Genomic DNA, 21,179 nt, shown 5'->3' on the forward strand with positions numbered 1-21,179 from the left:
GGCATTGGTGCCCATCCACAGCTGTCTGTCAGAGCTTTTATGTCTCCTTTTGAAGGAATAGCTACCATTAATCATTTCATCATTAATGGCTATGCTCAAGTAGAAGGGAGGCTTCTCTAGCTCTGTGTATCACATCTGAAGATTGCTTCTCCGTTAATTCAGTGCAAAGGTGGCCCAGAAGTCTCCAATTCTGTCTGGCCCTTCTGTTCTGTAATACACTCCTGATTGCTTCAGGTTGCTCTTACTCAGATTATTGCTTTAATGTACCATGCTTTTAAATAGAGTATCAGTGATCTATACCAGGAAAAAATGCAACTGCAAATGTGTTGTCTTTTGACTTATACTCTTGTATTCTTTGGGATTTGTATTCTTTAGCTTTTTGAAGTCCTCTGCGTTTTCTGTTTTTCCAGAGCATCAGGATTAGGAGCTTTGCTGCTGGTTGTAAACTGTTAAGAATGGTATTAAAATCCCTGACCTGATTGCAGTGTGTGCAGAGCTTCAGGTTCTTCACTTTAAAACTTCTCTGTGTGCAGCAGAGTGACTTAAATTTGAATGTGGGTTCTTCCTCACTATTTTTTTGTGGTAATTGAGGGCAAGTATATAGTAGAACAAGAATTTAGGTATCTGTTTAAGTCTGATCTTCTCCAAACATGGAAATGTGAGAGAAGTCAAGCAGTCTTCCTCAAGGTAGGTACCATCGTTATCTGAAAGTCAAAAATTAGGGATTACTTGCAGAGAGTAACAGAGCCTTTAATGCCAGAGCACATAATTTTGGAAAGTTTCCTCTGAACCTGTTGTGTGGTGCTATGCAGCATCCTGAAGTTCTGGTTTGCTGTCCTGCAGTCTTTTTTCTGTGTATTAACTTTCTCCATTACAATGCTTTTAAGCTTACATCTTTAAATGATCTTTTAAAGTTTTGTTAAATTCTAAGATAATGCATAGCGATTACTTTATTTTTTTTTTTTTTTTTGTATACAGGAACTGTTAGTGTTTGGAACCTGATGTTTGGGCGGGAGCCAATCCATCGTTACCAGCACAATCAGAGGATACAGGCTTTAGCTCTTGCTTCAGAGGGTGCAACGGTAGCAACAGCATCTGGCTTTGAGGTCAAAGTGGAAAGCCCTAATGACAGAGGATTCTGGCAAACTACGGCAACATTTGAAATCCAGAAATTGGTGAGTCTCCAGGCTACTCAGCTTCATTCCAGGAGCTCCTGATCCACTAATTATTTTTGGTACAGTTGAGAGAGATCTTAGAAAAATCTTACAAGAACATTGCCTGAACTAGATAACAGCATTAGCAGCTAGAGGCTATGGTTTTGAAGCAGGTTAATGGATGAGCCTTTCATCACTGAAGAGCAAGGGTGAAATGCTGGCTTAAGCTACAAGTGAAAATGAATAGAAGTCCATATGGTGCAGGAGGTTGGCTGTTTTTAATTACTTTTTTTGTCAACACTAAACTAAGTTGGCTCATTTTGTAAATCAGTTTTCTCGCGTAGAATTGGAGCTAAAACTCAAGGTCTCATTCCAGATCAACGCTATCTGATTAATTCTGAGGCAGGATATTGCAGACGAGCTAATAGTATCACTTGTGAAGCTGTAACTAGTTGTGCAGTTTCTTTAGGTTGCACCTTCTGTCACTGAAGTTTTGAGACTATTTTAATTAAAAATTCAAAGCTGTCCCATTCTCTGAAGCTTTATTATGTCTCAGAGTATCAACATTTTTTTGAAAGGGGAAGGAAGTGCGTAGGAATAAATTGAGTCTTGCAGCTTCTCTCCTATTGCAGGAAGCTGACTGCACAGCTAATGGGTATGAAGTTGCGATTTAACCCACTCTTGATTAATCCCCTCTTTCAAAGCTAAGTCAGCCTTAAAATACTTAAATAAACAAAATCCCCAAACATTTTAGGAGGTTTCCCAGCAAAAATGTTAAAACACTACCACGCACTCCATTGTAGTTGGATCCATTTTACTCTTGCATCTTGCTTGCTGTGAAATGTCAGTTTGCCACATGTGAAAGATGGACACTCAGGACACTACACTCTCTTCCAAGGTTGGGTTAGAAATAGCTGTACTGTTAAGGAGTTTAAACCCTTCCTGTGGTGAGACTTTTCAGCCACATCTTAACTGTTTACTGAAATGGGAAGAGCAACGTCATTCTGGTCTTGTGACAGAAGATAGGGGAGCTGATATTTGGGCTGTCCTAGAGTCATGTGATGACTTTTCTGTTAATTTGGGGTATATATACATGATTGCAGGGTAAGTGTCAACTATTCCATGTTAGTTGCATGAAGGTGTTGCCTCTTCTGGAGTACTATATTCACATTCTAGCCACAGTACTTGCTTTGTGTGCTTTAACCTTATGGTTTTCTGCTCTTCATCTGAATGAGTCCATTAAGTCTTGCTCCTTTCTTTGATGGGACATTTTGGTGTGTTTTGTTGTAATGTGTTCTGATTAGTTTTTTAAATGAACTCATTCTAAAGACTGAGCTAGACCTCATCACAGGAGCTAAACTTGCAAAAGTCCAGAAATAAAATTGATACTTGGTCTTTGTCTGAAATTAATCCATAACTGGGATGATTCAAGATAGCTGATAACCACACATCAAGTAGTGTGTTCAGTTTAGCCTGTGGCAGTAGTGATGTAAAAGAATTTTTGGCTCTAATAAAAATAAAAAGTCTGCTCTTTTTAGGTCAACTTCCTTAATCTGGTTCCAGATGTTACGGGGAGTCCAGTGACCGTAGCAGCTGCAGAAGACATTGTCTATCTCCTGAAAGCAGAAGATCCTGGCAAAATTCTCCATTCTGTCTATGGTCAGCCTGTCACATGTCTCGATGTGTCTGCTCATGAAGCAGCCTTTGGGGTCAAAACCTTTGGCTGGTTATTGAATGAGCCCAACCAGGTATTTAATTTTTTTTTTTGTAAGATTTTTATACCTTCATAATTAACAAAGGAAAAAATAGTTCATGCTACTAACCATTTCCTTTCCTGCTATTCAGCTTTTGACAATGGAGGTAAGATATTCTTTTAGTGCAACAATCTGATGCTTCTATTAGTGTTCTAGTGGGCTGAGGTAAGGGATTATAGTTCAGCTAACTGGGTTCACTGTAAATATTTTGCATTCTCTGCTCCTCAGTGAATCCCAGCTCGTTCAGCTGTGTGCTGCGTCAGTGGCCCTCTAGGGGGAACTCGCCTCAAAAAAACCCTGAAAAAACTAAAAACCCCAATAAACAACCCCTGCCCCAAAAAGCCAAAACATCTTTCAGCCTTTCTAATGAGGGCATCCTGAGCAGTTTGTCAAGCCTTGTACATTCAAATGTTCAATCTTAGGAGGATGCTTCTTCTTTTTGTGCACTTGAGTATTTGGTGGGGATGGTGTGACTGTTGTATTAAAGGAAGCTAAATGATAATCATGGGTTTGAAGCCCCCTGTGACACAGTCTGCTTCTTTTATCAGCACATCTTAGCAGTGGCAGGGTAGATAAAAACCAGACTGGTTTTGTAACCCTGCTGAAGACTCATAGCTGAGGAATGCAGCTCTTCTCAAACTTCTCTGCTTGCAGGAGGGGCTCTTTCGGGCTTGCAGACCCAAATAGGTAGTGTAAATAATTGTATTTTGAGGGGGCTCAGAATCCTACCTGAGATCCCAGGTAGCTGGTGGCAGCAGCCTGCTCCTAGACACAGCCCATGCCAGGGCAGGGACCGAGCTGCAGAAAGACCTGTTTCCAGATGCTTTGAGAAGACTTTGTGTCCCTTTCCAGCATCTTACCTACCTTTTCCACTCCCTAATTTAATTCCATTTTTTGTGGTTATACTTCAGGCATGTGATGGGCTATCAGAAATGAGGGAAGGAGAGTGCTTCAGGCAGGTGGAGAAAGAAGCAGGAGGTGAGCACCCAGATGAGCTGTGGTCTGTAGTGTAAAAATGCAGCGTTTTCTTTGGCAAGCGACGGGAACAGGAAAGCTTCATTTAGGACTACCTCTGTGTTAGGAATAAATGTGTCCAGCTGCATCTAATTTCCCCTTAAAATTCACGTTCACTAGGGAAATGCTGAGGCCACCATAAATACCTCTAGGGTTGAGAGATGCTGCGAGGCCATGCTGTCTTTATTAATTCCTTTGCTGTCCTAATCCAATTCTTTTCCCTACAGAGGTGGGAGGTTAGAAGGTAAAATTGCCTCATTCGGGGGCATTACATCGGTGATCGCCTTTATGCCTCGTAAAGGAATAGAGAAATCTACTTAGACCCCTGAGCGTCACTCTGTAAAGCCGGACATATTTCCTAATTTAGTTCTGAACTATTTGGCATTTGATGGCAGATTGTATTAAGCAGTGCATCAGCGCGCATCCTAATCAGGGAGATGGGACTGAAGTCGTCCAGACGGCTGGGGTGTGTTTGACAAGGACGCTTGCTTGGCATTGCCGCACCAGCTGACATCACGCCGGAAATTAATTACTAATGTCTATTATGATAATTATTCACCTCGCGCAGACGTGAAGGGACTTCGCATTGGCTGATTACACTGGTCACAAGTTGACAATCTGTCTTTAGGAGAGCTTTCAGTCTCAGAAACGTAATGATGAAGAATTCCAGTCCCGTTTGCTTCTGGCTGTGTTGCTGTAGTGGGAAAGCTGTGTTTCTTCTCCGTTTGGGGCTTTCTTTGTTTTTCGTGAGGGATATTTTTTTTCTTTAGTGTAAGCTCACAATCCTAATGCTACTGCCTAGTAACCTGCTTTCTGCTGAAAATATAGTTAGAGAAACCATCTTTTTCCCTCTCTCTTTTTTTAATCATTGTCTAATTTTAACCAAGTTTGACAGCAAAGTAGAGATCTGAGGCATAAATTTTGTAGGAACTTTTATGTCAGAGAGGAGAAAAACATCAAATCTCTGGCATAGACTTGCCTACTGTTAGATGACAGACATGCATGCAGGAGAGAGAGGAGAATATAAATGCTTCATCTGTGAGAAGTTCAACTTTCACTTTATTTAGGCATCAGACTTAATGATGCTGTTTCTTGAAAGTTCATCTGTTTAGTGCTCCTGGAGCTCTTTATGTTAAGCTAAGAGAAATTTCTTTAGTAAGGGTTATTTCAGCTGTATTAACTCAATGTGGAATGTACTATTTTCCGTAAATTCCAAATTCTTGAAATACTGAGGTCTCTCTTCCCATCTAGGCTCATACATGGCTAATAATATAGATCAGCTAATGAACCACAGGGAGAACCCTAACCCTGGCTTTCCCTTTCAACCTAAAGTGGTGCTCATGACATCCAGTGGACATGCCTTGAAGGATGGTGTCTAGCGAATAACACATTACCCTGTGTCGTGCAGTTTGGCGCCCTGTGATCTCGATGCTGCAGCAGCGTCACAAAGTCTTGGCATTCACCTGCTTGAATTTTGGGTTTGAGCATTGCATGTAAAATTAAATCCACAGATTTAAACTAGAGCTGGCTTTGGTCCTCTTCCTGACAGGGGTATAAACCTCTTAAACAGGTAGCACTATAACTGTCAGGAATAACATCATCTGATTTCTGATGCAATTATCTTGCTGATTGTAGGATCTCACTGAAGCTTTTCTCATAGTTGGTATGTTTATAAGCTTGCCTGAATGGACCATCTGCTGTCAAGTAAGTCTGGTCTCCTACTGTAGCTTCAGGTGAGCTCTCTTCTGCTTGTGGATTATTTCTTGGGAATTTATAGGTGCTTTATTCTCTTGTGGGGGGGGGGAACAAACTCAACTTTCTTCTGTATTTACAATGTAGTTGAAATTTTTTAACATATTCAGCAGTTCTTGGTGATAGAAGATAATCAACATGGGAGGATTTGTGTTTTTTTTCCACCCAAGAAACTTCATATAGCATGTAAGAGAATTTTATTTTAAGCTCGTGGGGCTGAAGAACTCTGTTGCATGCATTATAAGGCGCAGTTCAGAGTATGTCTGTGGTTTTGGTTGCTTTGCACACAAACGAACCTTATTTCAGAACAGGTAGATGGGGAAGAGAGGAGTGAAGGGAGGACAGTAATGATTTTAGAGCCTCCAACTTAGGAACAGAAGGCTAGATATGTTGAGATCAGATGTCTTGGGAGTTGTTTGTTATGTTGTCACTTTTTCATCTGTTTTGAGCTGGTGATTGGCTTGTACTTGATGAATGGCTTTCAACATCACCTGTCTCTTCTCATCAGCGATTGAAATACTGCCTAGTTTTGCTCCTGTATTTAATATTTCCACAGAGTTCTTCAACTGCTTGCTAATGTGAGCGTATCCAGTAGAATTAACCACTTGAAGTGGATGTTATGAACTAATAGTAAGTGAAAAACGAATTTTAAATAATCCTTTAAATTGAATTTCGTACTCTACAGTCTCTCTTGGGTGATGTATTTAGGTCATAGGTTACACTTTTCTTGCACCTTATTTTAACTAATCCTCCTCTAACTGGTAAGCTTGCATTGTCTTTTCTGGTGTTATAGTGTCTCCAGTTCTTGTGGAGTTCCAAAGACTTCAATTTTTTTTTTTTTTATCTTGAATTTTTTTTCTTGTTTAAAAAATTTGGGTTTTTTTCAGTTTTGTTAACCACTGTGGCCCTTATAAATAGTCCAGCTTTCAATAAATTGGTCTTCATGAACTCTAGTTTTCATACCAGTAGAAGGGCAGGTCGTACTGAATTTGAACATATGGGACTTGCCCGAACGTTTTGCTTTGCGGAGCTGTAGGACTTGTAGGGTGTTAGCAGATCTTTGAACGTGAAAGGCGTTTTAAATACCTTTTTCTTTATAAACTCTTTGGTACCATGTAGGAGTGACAGAACTCTTTCTGAGGATCTGAACTGTGTAACTTTTTATAAGTCAGGCATTGCAAGAAATACAGTCCAGCAGAGAGACCAGAAGTGTTCCTTGCCTAAATTTTGCATGATGTATCAATTAATCCCTCTCTTGCTGAAAAGTGACAATCATCCATCTTGTTTTTTTCTGTGTTTGTAAATGACCAGAAATAACTTTGCAAGTTAAAAAAAAAAAAAAGAATCCCTTTTGTATGGGCTAATGTTAATAACATTCTTTTTTTTTTTTTTTTTTTTTTTTTCCCCTCTCCTATTTGTACATTAACGTGAATACCTCAACTTTGGCACAGCTGCTTAGGTAAGCGTCTCAGGTTTTGAAAATACAGCTGCTAGGATGTGCCATGAGTATTCAAGGTGATAATCTATGAAACCAAGAGAATTCATTGAGGTTTTTAAGAATTACCTTGGCTTCCTTTTCCCTGTCCTATCCTTAGGTTAGGAAAAATGTGTTTCTGGGCTAGGGCTTGTTTTTCAGTGGGTGGGTGGTTCAGTGGATAAACATACTATCCTTTCGTCTCTGGGTACTTGAACTCTTACATCAGTCTTCAGCCACAAGTCAAATGAGTCTGGTGACCTCATTCCAGCTCCTAGCAGACATCTGTCCACATCACAAGCCCATCAAGTCTGGCAGAGTCCCGGCCGCTGGCAGCCCGGGCTGGGGCAGTGTCCAGTGCTGGAACGGCAAGGGTTGCAGGTGCGTTGGCAGAATTTCGTTGCTGAAGCTTGTGCGCTGCCTGCCTGCACAATGCTTGGCTCTGCTTCTTGCTACCAGCTTGGAGTCTTACTTTTTAACTGCAGTCAGATGAAAACTTAAAAGGAAAAACCAGACTACACTTGTCTCTAGCTTCATGTGTAACTTTTACGGCAGGTGTAGGTATTTGGAGGATTGGGTAGTGTGCGCGGCTGGCTTTTTTTGCTGCTGGATTTGCTGCAAGCTGTTTAGACTCTGTTATTTTTGCAGTCCTCTGTGTGGATCTTGAAACATTGCTTGAGGCTGCTTGGTGCAGCTCAGCGCATGCAAAATAAGAGTTCTCGTTTGCCAGCATAAAGTCACCTTTAGGATGGCATGAAAGTCAATTTTCCACATGCTTGGAGGAACGGTTGTGTTACCAGCTTTACACAATGACTTATATCTGGCAAGAACTTGCAAAATAGTCTCCCTGGCTGATTGTCAAAAATTACATCATATTGGAGTAAACTGCTTTTAAATCAAACATCCATTATTCATGTATATTAACTGCTTTTTTATTTTTTTTTTTTACTGGCTGTTTTGTGTATGATTTACTCTTTTTCTTTCTCTCTGATTGTCTGTCTGTCTCCCTCAGCTGCTCCTTTTAAATCTTAGCTCATCTTTAAATTTATGGAGCCAGAACACTTATCTCTGTGTACAAGTATCAATATGCTGACCTTGCATTTGTTAATAGTCAAATTTTGTTGTTGTTGTTGCAGTGTTATGTGCCATATTTACAGAAGGCAATTCAATACATTTGCACTGGGAAACTGTGCCCCTGAGGCTTGTAAACTTTGAAAATATTCTTTTTCCACATCCCTTTAGAAATAAAATTCAAACTTGCAGCAGTGTGTACCATATGTTGTACTTAATTTGATGACTTCTGCTGCAAATGCATATGAAATAGCCTTACCGCTTTTGTAGATACCCTTTGAATTGAATGGTTTTGACCTGAGCGAAAACCAGATCCCTTTTTATTCATGATGGAGTTGAAATTTCATGACCCTTTCTTTTGTTGGCAATATTTGTGTGTATTCAGACAATGGTTTTTTTCCTAGTTGGCAGAAGGATGGGCGGAAGGAAAGGGGGAAAAACATAATCTGAAAATAAATGCAGATTCTGTTCCCAATCTTGCTGCTTGTTCCTCTGCCTCTTTGAGCATCTCGGATTTTTTTTATTTTGATGCTCTGTCTCTAAAATGACAGTTAGAAACCTCTAAACTAGACAGTTCTTTCTGAGAAAGTGGTTCTTTAATGTGTCCTGGGTGTTATTCAGAATGGAAGAGGATGTAGGTTTTGAGTGTGGTTTTACAGTATACATTTTGCTAGTATTTATGATACTCTGTTCAATACTTCATCTAAATAAGAACTAAATATACTGTATATACAGAGTGCTTTGCCCAGTTCTGAGAGACAGCTCAGTTTTTGCTAGCTGCGCGATGTGGTAACTTTTGACAAGAAGCAGAAATGTGATTGCAGAGGGAAACGAGCTATTTCACAAAGCAGTTGTCTGCTGGCTTTCAGCCAGGACAGTGGGTTGAACACCCCTGCTCTTGTTGAAAGTACCACAGGCTCTTTGATAACAAGCGCTTGGGGATTTGTTGTTTTAATGTTCTATCCAAAAAAGACATCTCCAACAGCACAGGATCCCAAAACACCTGCTGGGGTATTGGACATGCATGGAAGACTTCCATCAACAGCATTTCCTTCAGTTCCTTGGTTTTTCTTGGAAGTATCTCAACCAGAGTACATCGACCACGCTTGACCTCACTTAGCTGCAAGATGTAACAAAGCTCACAGCTTAGCTATTCTGACTACAGAGACTTTAATTCTTTGTGAATTAATTTAGTCATCTTTCTTGAGTTCTTGGACAGCATTTAAAGAGAGTTCCCCGTACTCACTGCTCTGCAGTTTCATGAAGTACAGTAACTTTTCCTTTTTTCCTCTGCCTGGTCTCATGAATTTGCCAGCTTCTCGGTGCATCTATCCGAGAACAGTGGCCACAGGTTGAGATGTGCCCAACTTTCACAGTAAAGAGGGAAATTAGTCTAATGCACTGCCTTAACAAAAGAGAGAGTATGAGCATGAATAATTAATACCACTAGTCTGTGGCAATCGGATAAAATGAAGTCCCATTTGCTCAGCCTTATTAAAAGAGGGAGAGAGAGAGAGGGAGAGATGGTAAAGGTCGTTAAGGGACTTGTAACATGGAAAGAATCGCCTCTGAGATGGATAATGTGTTTTCTAATCTCTGTGGTCTTTAACTAAACATAATGGTAAAGGTACTCTGGCTATTTCTGGCTTGTTGAATTATTAAGCATTCTGGGAGATTGCTTGGCTCTTATCCAATAAGACTTTTTCATTTGAACAATGTTAATAGGTAACACTTTTTATTTTGTGTGTTAGATCCTGGTACATCTGCACAGAGTATTTAATGCTTTTCCTCCCTTGTGTCCTCAAAGTCCCACTGGGGGAAGGGATGCTTGTTAGTGTGTTATCCCAGGGTACTTCATTTCACACCCAAATGCTCTTGGTTCACTTACCTTCAGTTCGGTACCTATTAGGTCACTGGTCTTGGGTGTCCATTATAGGATTATAAATATCTTTAAAAGGGTAATCCCTTTGCAGTGTGCATTACAGGATTATAAACCTCCTAAAGATCTTACGCTTTATCTGCCCTTTAACATACAGGCCCTTATTTCAAGTCCCTATTGACCAGGTATTCTCATTCTTTTTCTCCTTGGCCTTTGTAAAGAAAACCCTTGTTGCCTTGGGATTTCATAGGAGAGCTCATCAGAAGTGTTCCAGCAACTTCAAAATTGTCATCAGTATGCTTTTAAAAACCCTGACTTAAAGAAATTATTATTCAGACTCGAAAAAAGCATTCTGAGTTCTTTTTGTTTCTTTACCTATCAGTATGTCAGGATAAGGTTTTGAAATTCATTTGCAGACCATAATATTGCTCAAGACAGAAGTTGAATTTAAAGATAGGTAAAACCTGGATACCGAAAATCACAAAGAGACTCTTTCTTCCAATGATAGGGCTAATTGGCTGGAAATACACATGTGCATTATAAAATCTTAAAAAAACCCAACCCAACGATCTCTAAAAGAATGGAGACTGACGTGAGAAGAGAAGGAATTGGATGGAGTGGGAGAAGATGAAAAGACAAAGGCTTTTCTTCCAGTTTTGTGGATCTAAACCTTTATTTTTTACAGATTTTCTTTCTTAGATGCAAACACGTTAACTTGGTGACCATCTACAAGTTATGTGAGGAGAAATAAACAATTTTTCGGCTGGTGCTACCTAGATATGAGGATTGCCACAGCTCTAAAATTGAGACTGCAAGCAGGAGAATATGTAATGCTTGTTGTGATGTAAAACAAGGGAATCTTTAAATGCTATGTGGAAGTAATTTTTCATTATAGTCTTTCATGGGCATAACTGAATTTTTCAAGTGTGTATCGTATGTTTATAGGATAGATGGGAGCTATGGTCATTTAGATAAATTAATAGTTTATGGATGTTCATTTTAAGTATTAGCCCCAGGGGACTTTTGAGAAAACAGCATTTGGCCCTCTCCTCTCCAGAGTTTTAACGTACATCTGGGAAGGGCTTGTTCAAAGGCTCAACTGGGAGCTGGAATATGTTGCTGTTGACCTGATCATTTATTGTTCATAAGTTGAATTCAGCCGTTTATTGACTTTGTCTTTTGTTCAAAACTTTCCAAGGAGAAATTTGGTTACCAGGCACAGATACTGATTTCCTTTGCACTGAGAACTGTGCAAAGTACCTTAAGTCTTAAAGATGAAAAATTACATGCCAAAGACTGGTATTTGAGGCAGATAGCTTCACAAAGACAAGGCTGGGAAGGGGAACTATTTGGGAGATTACAAATATTATAAGCAACTGAGGAAGTCGGGTATGAATGTGTTGATTCTAATAGGGAACTGATAACATATCTGAATAAAACCATGCCTGCCCTTTAGTTGGGAGAAATGGCAGGTGGAGGAAACCTACAAATTCTCTGCCTTTCTTTGCAGTATTCCTAGAAATTTTTAAAGCTTCAGTTTTGTTGCCTAGAGGCATCCATCACAAAATGATCCCCTCCTGCTCTCAGTTTGACCTTCGAGATGCTTACTAAAATTGCACAGATAGGAAGTAAAAGGCCAGGCAGCATAACTATCACTATTCTGGGAAATGTTGAAATAATATGTACAGATAGTGTAATATTTATTAAGCTGCACATGGACATAATCAGAAGGGTAGAAGCTAAGAATATTGATGTGACGTTGACATAGCCATGCTGATGTTGCCATGGAAGCCATAAGTTTTTTCTGATGTTTTAACTACTGTCACTCTTTTCATAGTCATAGGTTTCTTTTAAACTAAAGGAGCATCACCATGAAATTTAATAATGTTTATGAAGTTATGTAAGACCAGGTACTGTGCTGAGCTCCACTGGGCTTTGACCAGTACATTCTTCTGTTTCTAAAAATACTTGCTCTCCTAAATTGAAAGGCCCAAACAGATAAATCTCATCTGCCCACACAGGAAAGACAGTGAACATGATTAAACTGATTGCTGTGCAAAGGAGAGGTGGGTGAACAGACGAGAAACAACTCGTACCTGTCTTCCAGTCTCTAGTCGAATCATCTTGGATGTTGCTTAAAATCAGAGCTGTTTTTATTCCTTTCCCATCTGAACTGCCACTTCAGATGTAATATTTCTCTTAATCTGCTTCTGCCGCAGGATCTGTACAAAAGCCGTCAGCAGGGCCTGTCAGCACTGAGTCAGTGTTCAGTTCTGCTCTTCATTTTTTGCTGTATTTGATTGAATGTTTCTTGCCCAGTCCATCTGTCTAAACCTTCTAAATGTTGATTCTCTTTACTTTTACTAGTCTTCCAAATATTAAAATTGATGAAGAAACTATTTGCTTTTCCATGTAAGCCTTAAAAATGTGACCTGGAGAAAATCTGTATGGCTTGCTTTGCCTGCCTGAGAGCTATACCTATCTGATACTGGTTGGCAAGAACCTTGCATCCCTGCTTCTTGATGGATTCCATTGTGAAACTTGATTTCCTCATTTCTGAGGCCGTTATTGCCCTTCTTAATAGGGGTAGATCTGTATCTTGGCTATGTATTAGCATATTGAGAAACGAGTCCTGCAAACCACCTCTGAGGGTAATAACTCTGCTCTACTTTATGCTGCAGCAAAATGTAGTTGTTGTGCTCAGGCTACATTTAGTTGGTGTTTGTTCTCTTTCTGCCAGATTCTTCTTTACAATCTGGAAACAAGTCAGTGTCTGAAGAAGATGGGCAACTCGATAGGTGACTTTACGTGTGTCAACCTCCAGAACAGTCCTCCAAACATGCTTGTTACAGGCAATAAAGACAGAAGGTAGGTGCTACCAAGAGCTGTAACCCATCTCAAATTAGCTTACTTCCTGTCCTGCTGTCCTACATCTGGACCTGCTAGAATTTGTTTCTCTTCTAATGTTTCAAATGCAGCCTGCGTGAACTTCAGGAACAAAATATTAGGTAAGAGTTGGATGTGGCTACCAGTTTGCTTTGTTTCAGAAAGCTCCATGGGAAGACTTTCTTTTTAAGCCATTTGGTGGACGCAGTTGGTGTACAGCCCAGCGAGACCACTTGGAATATCTTCCACTTCCCCACCACCACCCGCAAAATTAGTTTGGCATTTAAAAGCTCACTTTCTGATATTAAAAAAATAACCTAAGGGATGAATCATGTAGGATGAGATGGGTCCGTCTGCCAAATGATGTCAAGAGTGTATTTCGGAACACTGTGATGTCCCTCAGGTGACAAAAAAAAAAAAAGAGACTTTCATATGAACAGATTCCAGCTTCTATTTAGCTGATTAGCAGCTTTCTCTTTAACTCCTTGGCTTGGGGAGTAGGATTTTCCCAGCACAATATCTGGTGCCAGGAATGGACGCGCTGGGAACAGTGCAAAAGGATTAAAGTGCTTAAAAAGACCCTTTGAGTCCAATTTTTAGATTTTCTTTTTTTGGCTAGTTATTTGTGGGGTCTGATCCAGTGCACCAAAGGAGATGTGGGATGGCGAGAAGCCAGTCTCTAATGGCTCCCTGTTCCTTCCCTCCTCCTTTCTGCACTGGGCATCAGGCTGCAGGTGGTGGTCTGGTGTGGTGGTGGGTATCAGATTGTAAGGCGGATACTTCCCTTTGCCAAATCCCAGACCTCTGTCCCGCCAGTACAGCAGCTTGCAAAAATGATTATTTTGTCAAACAGGTTTTTTTTTCTTTCTCAGTGAATAGGCAGTGCAAGCAAACCTCACACTTTCTCAGCAAAGAGGATAAAGGAAATATCAGAAGTTTGACACATGTAATTGAATCCTTGGGAGTTTTTTCCTCTCTAAAAGCAGATAATTGATTTTCCAAAGCACCCCAGTAAAACTACCTCCAATTTTGATCTCTTGCACAATGATGGGAGAGTAGATAAAGTTGATATTCCTTAAGTGAGATTGAAATTTACTCCCTTTATGCTAGAGTAAATGTCTGCACCCTCTCCCCTCCAGAAAGCTTTTCAGTTTTTCAGCTCAAGCATTGACTGAGTTCAAGGGGTTTGGCCATCACTAAAGTAGCAAAAAGTTAGGAATCAATAGTTCAGCAAATAAGTTTGGCATCCAGGAGGCAAGACCATGTGTATTTCAGAGGTCAGTTCTTCATGTGGTGCTGCATGAAGGGCATTAATAGGTGCTGGGCATCCACAGGTGGAATGTGACTTGAACCTCCATAGCCCTATTACAGAGCAAGTGTACTAAATAGGGATCTTGCCATGGGAGTTCACACTGCTGATGGCCAGTGGGAGAACTTACTGCTTGAATTAAATGCAGCAATTTCACAATTTTACAAGTATATGGTATTCTTTCATTCAAAGCCATGATTCTGAAAAGTGACACTTGTGAAATGTTTTTGGTAGGACCTATAAAGTCGGTCTTTCCATCAGAAAATACTCCTGAAGCATTGCTGATTTATTTGATTACCTAGCTGTGCTTCACCCTGGCAGGAGGTCTGATAACAGGGAGTGTGTGCTGCTGCACTGCACAACAGCACCCTTTTTTTTTGGTGGAACCTAAGATGGTGAATAGCATTGGAAAAGCAAACATATGGCAAGGCTGGTGTATACCATCTCTGAAAGGTATGGATCAAAACGTGTATTCCATGCTCTCCTACAGGCAAGTGAGCTTACTTCTAAAGTAGTCTAGCAGGAGAGTCAAAGCCTGGTCATGAGAACACGTTCCTTATGGCTCCGTTGAACTCGGATGAATCTGATGTGCTCCCACTGAGCCCAGCTGTTGAGGCAGGAGATGGCAGGCCATGCCAGGTCTGCATTAGAGCATCACATTAGATTTGCAAAATGCCTTTTTTTTTTTTTTTTTTGTAAAGCATATCTAAACAACTCAAGTGTGCCTCTAATTCTTCCAAGGGTGTGCCAGAATGGACACCTGCCTGAAACCTGGGCCCTTGCTAATGAAATAACCAGGACACAATCAGATCTTCATTTCCAACTGTGCTTACCAAACAGAAGAAGCTTTGATTGCCGTGCAGAACACATGCAGCAAGACAGGGTGAGCGCTGGGTGTGAACACTTCCAAAATACCCCATCCTTACCCAAAGCACAGCTCTCATATGTAGCCAAAGCTTCTCTCTGCTGGAGCTGGAGAAGGCAAGAAGTCCTTTTCACCATCAGCAGCTGTTGTGATGGGATTTTCCTAAGGGTGGCTGCAGAGCCACACAAAGCATGCTCCTTGCTCTGTTCCAGCATGTTTTTCTACATGTCAGATGGATGTTGCTCTGTTGGAGTTTTGGACTGTTCTCTTGCCTTTTATTTCGGTTGCTGAAATGTGTTTGTAAAATTGTATGATGCAGTCTGCATTTGAGAAAGGAAAAGGAAAGACTTGCAACACCATTAGGATCGTAGCAGGGGTATGGAATAAAGTAAAGTTAATGTGTTGGAACAAGTGTGTTTTGGCCTTTTCTGGAATTAATATGTACCTGATGGTTTCATTCTTGATAGCCATCAGCTGGGAGGAACTTTCTGTGGCTTCTTTTCAAATCTGAGATCAGAATTTCCCCTTTACTTTTGTTTTCACTTGCTGCATCTTTTTTTTTAATTCGCATATGTACTTGCTTTATCTCTTAATCTCAATACATATGGATCAAAAAACATACTCCTTTGTGATAAGTGCTGGGTTTAAAACTTAACACCATTAGCTTTAACTGGTTTTGTGGACTTGTTGCAGTGGTTGAAATGCTAAGCTCTTTTGCTACAGTTCTGCTTCTGACCAAGTGTTTGATACGTTTCTCTTCAAAATGCCTTGTCTGAGCGATCAATAATTTCTGAAAACCAGATGTACCTAAAAGCTACCCACAGTCAGTAGTTGCATTTTTGAAATCAGAAGAGATACTGATTGCTGGGTGCTTGTGGATAGCTTTGTTTTAGTATTGGTGGTTGACTCAAGCATATAAACCTGTAATTCACTTGACTTTTGAATTGCCCCACATTTAGTCTCTTCCTAAATCTTTGTAATAATAGTCTTTTCCTTGATCCTCGTAATAATATTACCCCTTGGCCATAGTGGACATGGGTTAGGTACCAAGGGGTAGGATGTGTTAGCAGTATACCCAAAACATGGTGCTTTATGCCCCACGGCATTGCTAACATTTTGGGAGGCACAAACAGAGGAGCTTTCTCCAAATTTCACTTACATTTTTGTATCACCTGGGGCTTGTAAAGAGACAGAGAGGTCCTGTATGGTGGGAGAAGTCTGCCTCAAAATATCTTTGATAATAGAAGTCATGGTGAAAATTCAGTGGTGAAAAGTGTCAACCGTATTGGGTTTCTGGCCCTGTAGTGGCTGTGGGACTACTGCTATCCCAGATGTGTTTTCGTAACCCCCAAAGTACTTGCACTCTCAGAACCCACAGGCTGCAGAGCCACAGCTTTTCTTACCTCTGTTCTTTATTTGCTTTTGTTTAGGGTCAGGGTATTCGATCTCCGCAGAAGCGAATCTTTGTGCTCCCTCTATGCCCACCAGTTAGGAGTGTCTGCGGTTCAGATGGATGACTGGAAGATCGTCAGTGGAGGAGAAGAGGGCTTGGTCTGTGTGTGGGACCAACGGATGGGCACCAAACTCTGGGAAATGCATGCCAGGTAATTTTGTCTGTGTGGGGTCCTATTGCAAGGGTGTTCATTGAATCTGGCTGACAGGAGGAACGTGGGAATGGGATGATCCAGGACCAAAATGATAATATGTCCATGTCTAAAGCTTCTGAGAGTTCTGTTTAATTTTTCATGTGATTTGGGAACAGATTGCCTCCCCACCTGGAGTCTTGTGCCTGGTTCTGTGTGTGCCCTTTAGCTGTCGTAGGCTTTTTGCTCGTTAGTTAAAGAGTGCTTCATTCGGCGTAAGGGAGCATGGAAATTGTTTCCCCTGGATTTTCTGTGAAGTTCAGTTAGTGTCTTCTCCCTGCCCCATCCCTAACCAGTATTTACTTTCCTGAACCTTGGATTTAAAATGCTGGACTCCTGGCTGTTGTCTTCAGAGTGACTGGTCCTGGCTGTCTCTATCCACTATATCCTTACACAATACCTGTGTTTCTGTTCACCTCATTCACGCATTCCCTTAGCAGTAACCGTCAAAACCAGGCTGGTATTTAAACTCATTTAAATATTAAAATACCAGTTTGTACTGAAAACACAAGAAGTACAGTACTGAAAGTACCAGCAGAGATCAGTATCCTGGAGTTGACAGAAGACTGTTAGTTGCTACAGCCAAGTTATGATTTCCTGATCAAGGCACAATTCCCAGAGTGTAGCTTTGTCTGAATGAAGACCTCAAGGATTTAGCCCCTTGTAAGTCTGAGTGATCCCCTTAATAAAATGAACAGATAAATCCTGATTATTTTTTTTTCTCCTAATGCATCTTCCCCAAAGAGGAGGTAGATGAGGTATTTACAGTCAGAGAAGTTCAAGTTGGAGTTGTCATTGATTAATAGCAGGTATCTCCTTCTCTTCTGACCCTGTGAATTATACAGCCCATTGTGATGCGGCTGATGCATTAAGGACGATATTGCATTGATTGTCTCCTGGAGCAGCACTAATGAGCATGCCAAGAAGGAGGGCAGGCAGTGCAGATCTGAGCTTTGGGGGTGTACTAAAAGTGAAACCATTAGATTAAACATTTAAAATACTGTTTAATCTATATAGCAATAAGAAGGGATCACTTCAATCAAAAAGGCGTGTGTGTTGTTATCCATGCCTACAGCCCAGTGCCATGAGTGGAAAGCAAGGGCAGAAGCTAAGGGAGATGACAGGAGACACATTAGGGTCGTGGAGATAAGCCATCTTAATCGGAGAAGATAAGTTACTCCTACTTGAACAGTAAATGCTGTTACAATGGTTCAGGGTTAGTTTATTCACCAGTGAGAGGAAAAGGAATGAAGACCGGACCTCTTAGCTTGTGCCATATAGTGCATTTCTAAATCAGCCATAGCTCAGTGCTTGAGGGTGTGGGGGTCCTGGGTGTCTCCATCCTTCATTTTGGGAAGCATCCTGCTCTTCCCAGGAGTGTGCTGCTGCAGTCCTTAAAGCAGCAAAGCAAGCGGGCAGCCTGGATCCTTTGCAGCCTGTGCGCTGCCAAGGGTCTAAAATATTTTCTGGCCTCCACGTGTGTTCTGGTAGCAGCCCACTAGATGGGGATAAAAGCTGTGTTTATCTGCTCCAGACAGGAGGAGAAGAGCCAAAGGTGTGGGTTCCCAGCCTCTGGCCATAGAGAGGGCGCTGATTTAAATGAATTCTTGTTTAATCCAGAGCAATTCCTTTACTGCACTTGGATTTTAGGAGTCTAATGCAGGTGGCATCTCACCCAGTGCTGTGGGTTATTTTTCAGACATCCAGTCCGCCATGTATGGTTTAATTCTCATAGCCTCATCACTGCAAACATCCCTGATGAGAAAACTCCCCGAGGCGCCAGCATCACGGATGATGACCTTACTGCGCACCGCAAGTGAGTAAGCCAGCTCTGAAGGGTAGGATTTCTGGCACTGCAAAGATCTCCTTTATTATATATTTTAAAATGGCACACTAGGCACCTGAGTCATGATCCAGAGCAATAATAGAGAAGGTGTAGCATCTAAAAAATAAAATTTAAAAAAGTTTAAACATAAGGCTTTCAAAACCATTGATGAATTGGATCTTTATTTACTTATGAGTGCAAAAAAAAAAGCATTTCTTTTTCAGCAGGGGAATGTAAAGGCCACTGACACCAGACAGGGAATGCAGCACTTTCCTTGTTTTAAATATTAGTAATGATATCTCCTCCTAAAGGAAAAGTACTGATATTTAAACTCCAGGTTTTGGTATTTGTATCTCAGATGGCTGTTAGCATGTCTAATTGAACTATCAAACTAAAATGTACTTATCTTCCCCCTTCCTGAATAGATGAGAAATGTTTCAGCAGATGACAGTCATGTCTCTGCAGTGCTGAAGTGAATGATTCACCGATCGTTTCCAGGGCTTGGTGGGGTCCCTGGAAGGAGGCAGGAGGGAGTTTTCTCTGGTAGAACTGCACAGACAGCCCTCGTGCAGAAGGGATGTGTTTTTATATTCAGCTCCTGAAGCATCGAATTTTGATCCTTTATGGCAATCTCTAACTTTGTTTCCCCTGTTGAAGTACATAATTAAGGTAAAATGGTGTGTCCTGGTTGTGTTTGGTACAGGCATCGAGGAATCATTTATGCCTACGAGTTCTCAGTGGACCAGTTGGCTGTAGAAAGCATCCTTCCTATTTGCCGCTCTTCCTACGATGAAGTGACTGGTTACAACTACAACATTGGCCTTGCAGTTCCCTATGATAACATTTAGGTAATTCACTTTACTTGGCTTCTGTGGTCCAGCCCTCTGCCAAGTACATGGCCAAAGGCAAAAAGGAGATCCACATGGGACAAGCGCCAAGAAGATGGCGTTGGCTGCAGGCACATCAAATGGGCTGAGCATTTGCCGAAAACTTGGGGATATGAACCAGAACAGAATGTGGCTACCTTCGAGCATATCACTAAAATATGTTGCTGCGCAAATGTTCAAAGGTCCACTATGGTGGAACAGAGAGACTGAAGACTGAAGGGGAACAGTATGCTTCGGTGTAAACAAAAATGTTCCTTCATGCTGCTTGTGGGAAAAATGCTGCTGATCCCATCTTGGCAGAGGACATGGTCAGGAAGCGAGAGCCCCAAGTGGCAAACTGCTGAAGTGGTGGGAGGCTGGGAGCACATTGAGGAGTTCATGCCCGTCCGGAGAGGGGGGGAAAAAAAAAATCACCAAGGACTTGGAAAAAGCATCTGGCAGAGCCACATGTTTGAAATTTCTTTCCTTGTAATAAGCTGCTCATTCTTCTTTTCCTTGGAGTGCATCAGAATGTGTCTAGGAACAGAACCGTGCACAAAAGGTTATGGCGGCTGGGAGAGGGGAGTATGATGGAGCGAGGGAGGGGAAGGTTGGCCTTGGCCAGGCTGGATGCTTGGAAACTCAGCAGGCCACATGCATCAAAATTATTTTAAAATAAATTATTTTTTTAAGTCTCTAAAATTCTGGATTAAATGTTTTCTAATTGTATATATACATGTGTTTGTGGGGGGTTTGGCCCTAAGTCTTTTAAGGTGAGTTAACCCCTGTGCACTGAAACAAAAGGCTGTTGTGTCTCAGGTTAGTTGTCAGGTATGTTCTTTGCTGGATCATGCCCTTCCACAGCACCTGGAGGTTTTCCCCAGATGCCTGGGACTTGTGTTTCTGACACTGCCCTCACTTCTGAGCTGGGAATTGATCATGTTGATTTAATGACGCAGAAGAGATGAACTGGCCCCAATCCCTCTGCATGGGTAGTTCACAGTAATGCTGTGGAGAAGCGTCCAGGCTGAAGGATGTGGTGTAGAACCTCAGGTGAAAATAAGGAGTAAGGCTTTATCTTAAATCCAAGCTGCACTGACATAGGTAGAACCAGTTTGGCGAACAAGAGCTCGAGTCCTGCATGGGTATGTTATACTGGTTTACTGTTTTATATTTTATGGTTGTGATTTGCCCTTGTAAACTTACTGGTGCAAGCCAAAGCCATGTAAATCAAGGTTAAATTGAGGTTAAATTTTAACTTAACACCTTTTTGCTGGCTAAATGGCTAAATGGAACAGTGGTGGGGTGGGATGCAAGAAAGGTGCCCGAACCTGCAGGAGAGGGGCTGGCTGGACTGTCACTTCAACCCTTAACCAGTTGCTGAGGCAGCTCCTGGAGAGCTTCGTGCTGCCCTTCTCCTGCCTGGAGAGAGGTGTGTTTCACAGCTTTTCATTGTCTTTGGCTTAGGGTGGTTTTCCATGACCCCTAGGCCAGCCCTTCACGTGCGTGTTTGGTTTTTAACGAGCTTTTTCCTCGTGATGGACTGATACGAGAAGTGCAAGGGGCAAAGTCATTTTGTCTGACCAATAGATTTTATCTTTCATAAAGCTTTGGTCTTTTTTTTTCTTTCTTTTTTCTTCCTCTGCCCTTCTGGGAAGCCAGCTTATTTCCTTCATTCCTGGAAGAG

The 21,179-nt window shown here is 41.3% G+C and overlaps 1 protein-coding gene across 1 annotated transcript in view; it reads left to right on the forward strand.

Moving 5' to 3' along the window:
* Nucleotides 1-20,212, forward strand: part of FBXW8 (F-box and WD repeat domain containing 8) — a 53,090-nt gene extending 32,878 nt beyond the window's left edge. Inside the window, exons 6-11 of the mRNA XM_075041841.1 lie at nucleotides 979-1,175; nucleotides 2,693-2,902; nucleotides 12,839-12,966; nucleotides 16,589-16,762; nucleotides 18,501-18,617; nucleotides 19,330-20,212. Coding sequence (XP_074897942.1) covers nucleotides 979-1,175; nucleotides 2,693-2,902; nucleotides 12,839-12,966; nucleotides 16,589-16,762; nucleotides 18,501-18,617; nucleotides 19,330-19,474 — 971 coding nt within the window. The 3' untranslated portion in view covers nucleotides 19,475-20,212. The remainder of the gene's footprint in view (nucleotides 1-978; nucleotides 1,176-2,692; nucleotides 2,903-12,838; nucleotides 12,967-16,588; nucleotides 16,763-18,500; nucleotides 18,618-19,329) is intronic.
* The last annotated feature ends 967 nt before the right edge of the window (nucleotides 20,213-21,179 follow it).

The sequence above is a fragment of the Buteo buteo genome, chromosome 11 (genome assembly GCF_964188355.1).
Source record: "Buteo buteo chromosome 11, bButBut1.hap1.1, whole genome shotgun sequence".
NCBI classification, from domain to species: domain Eukaryota; kingdom Metazoa; phylum Chordata; class Aves; order Accipitriformes; family Accipitridae; genus Buteo; species Buteo buteo.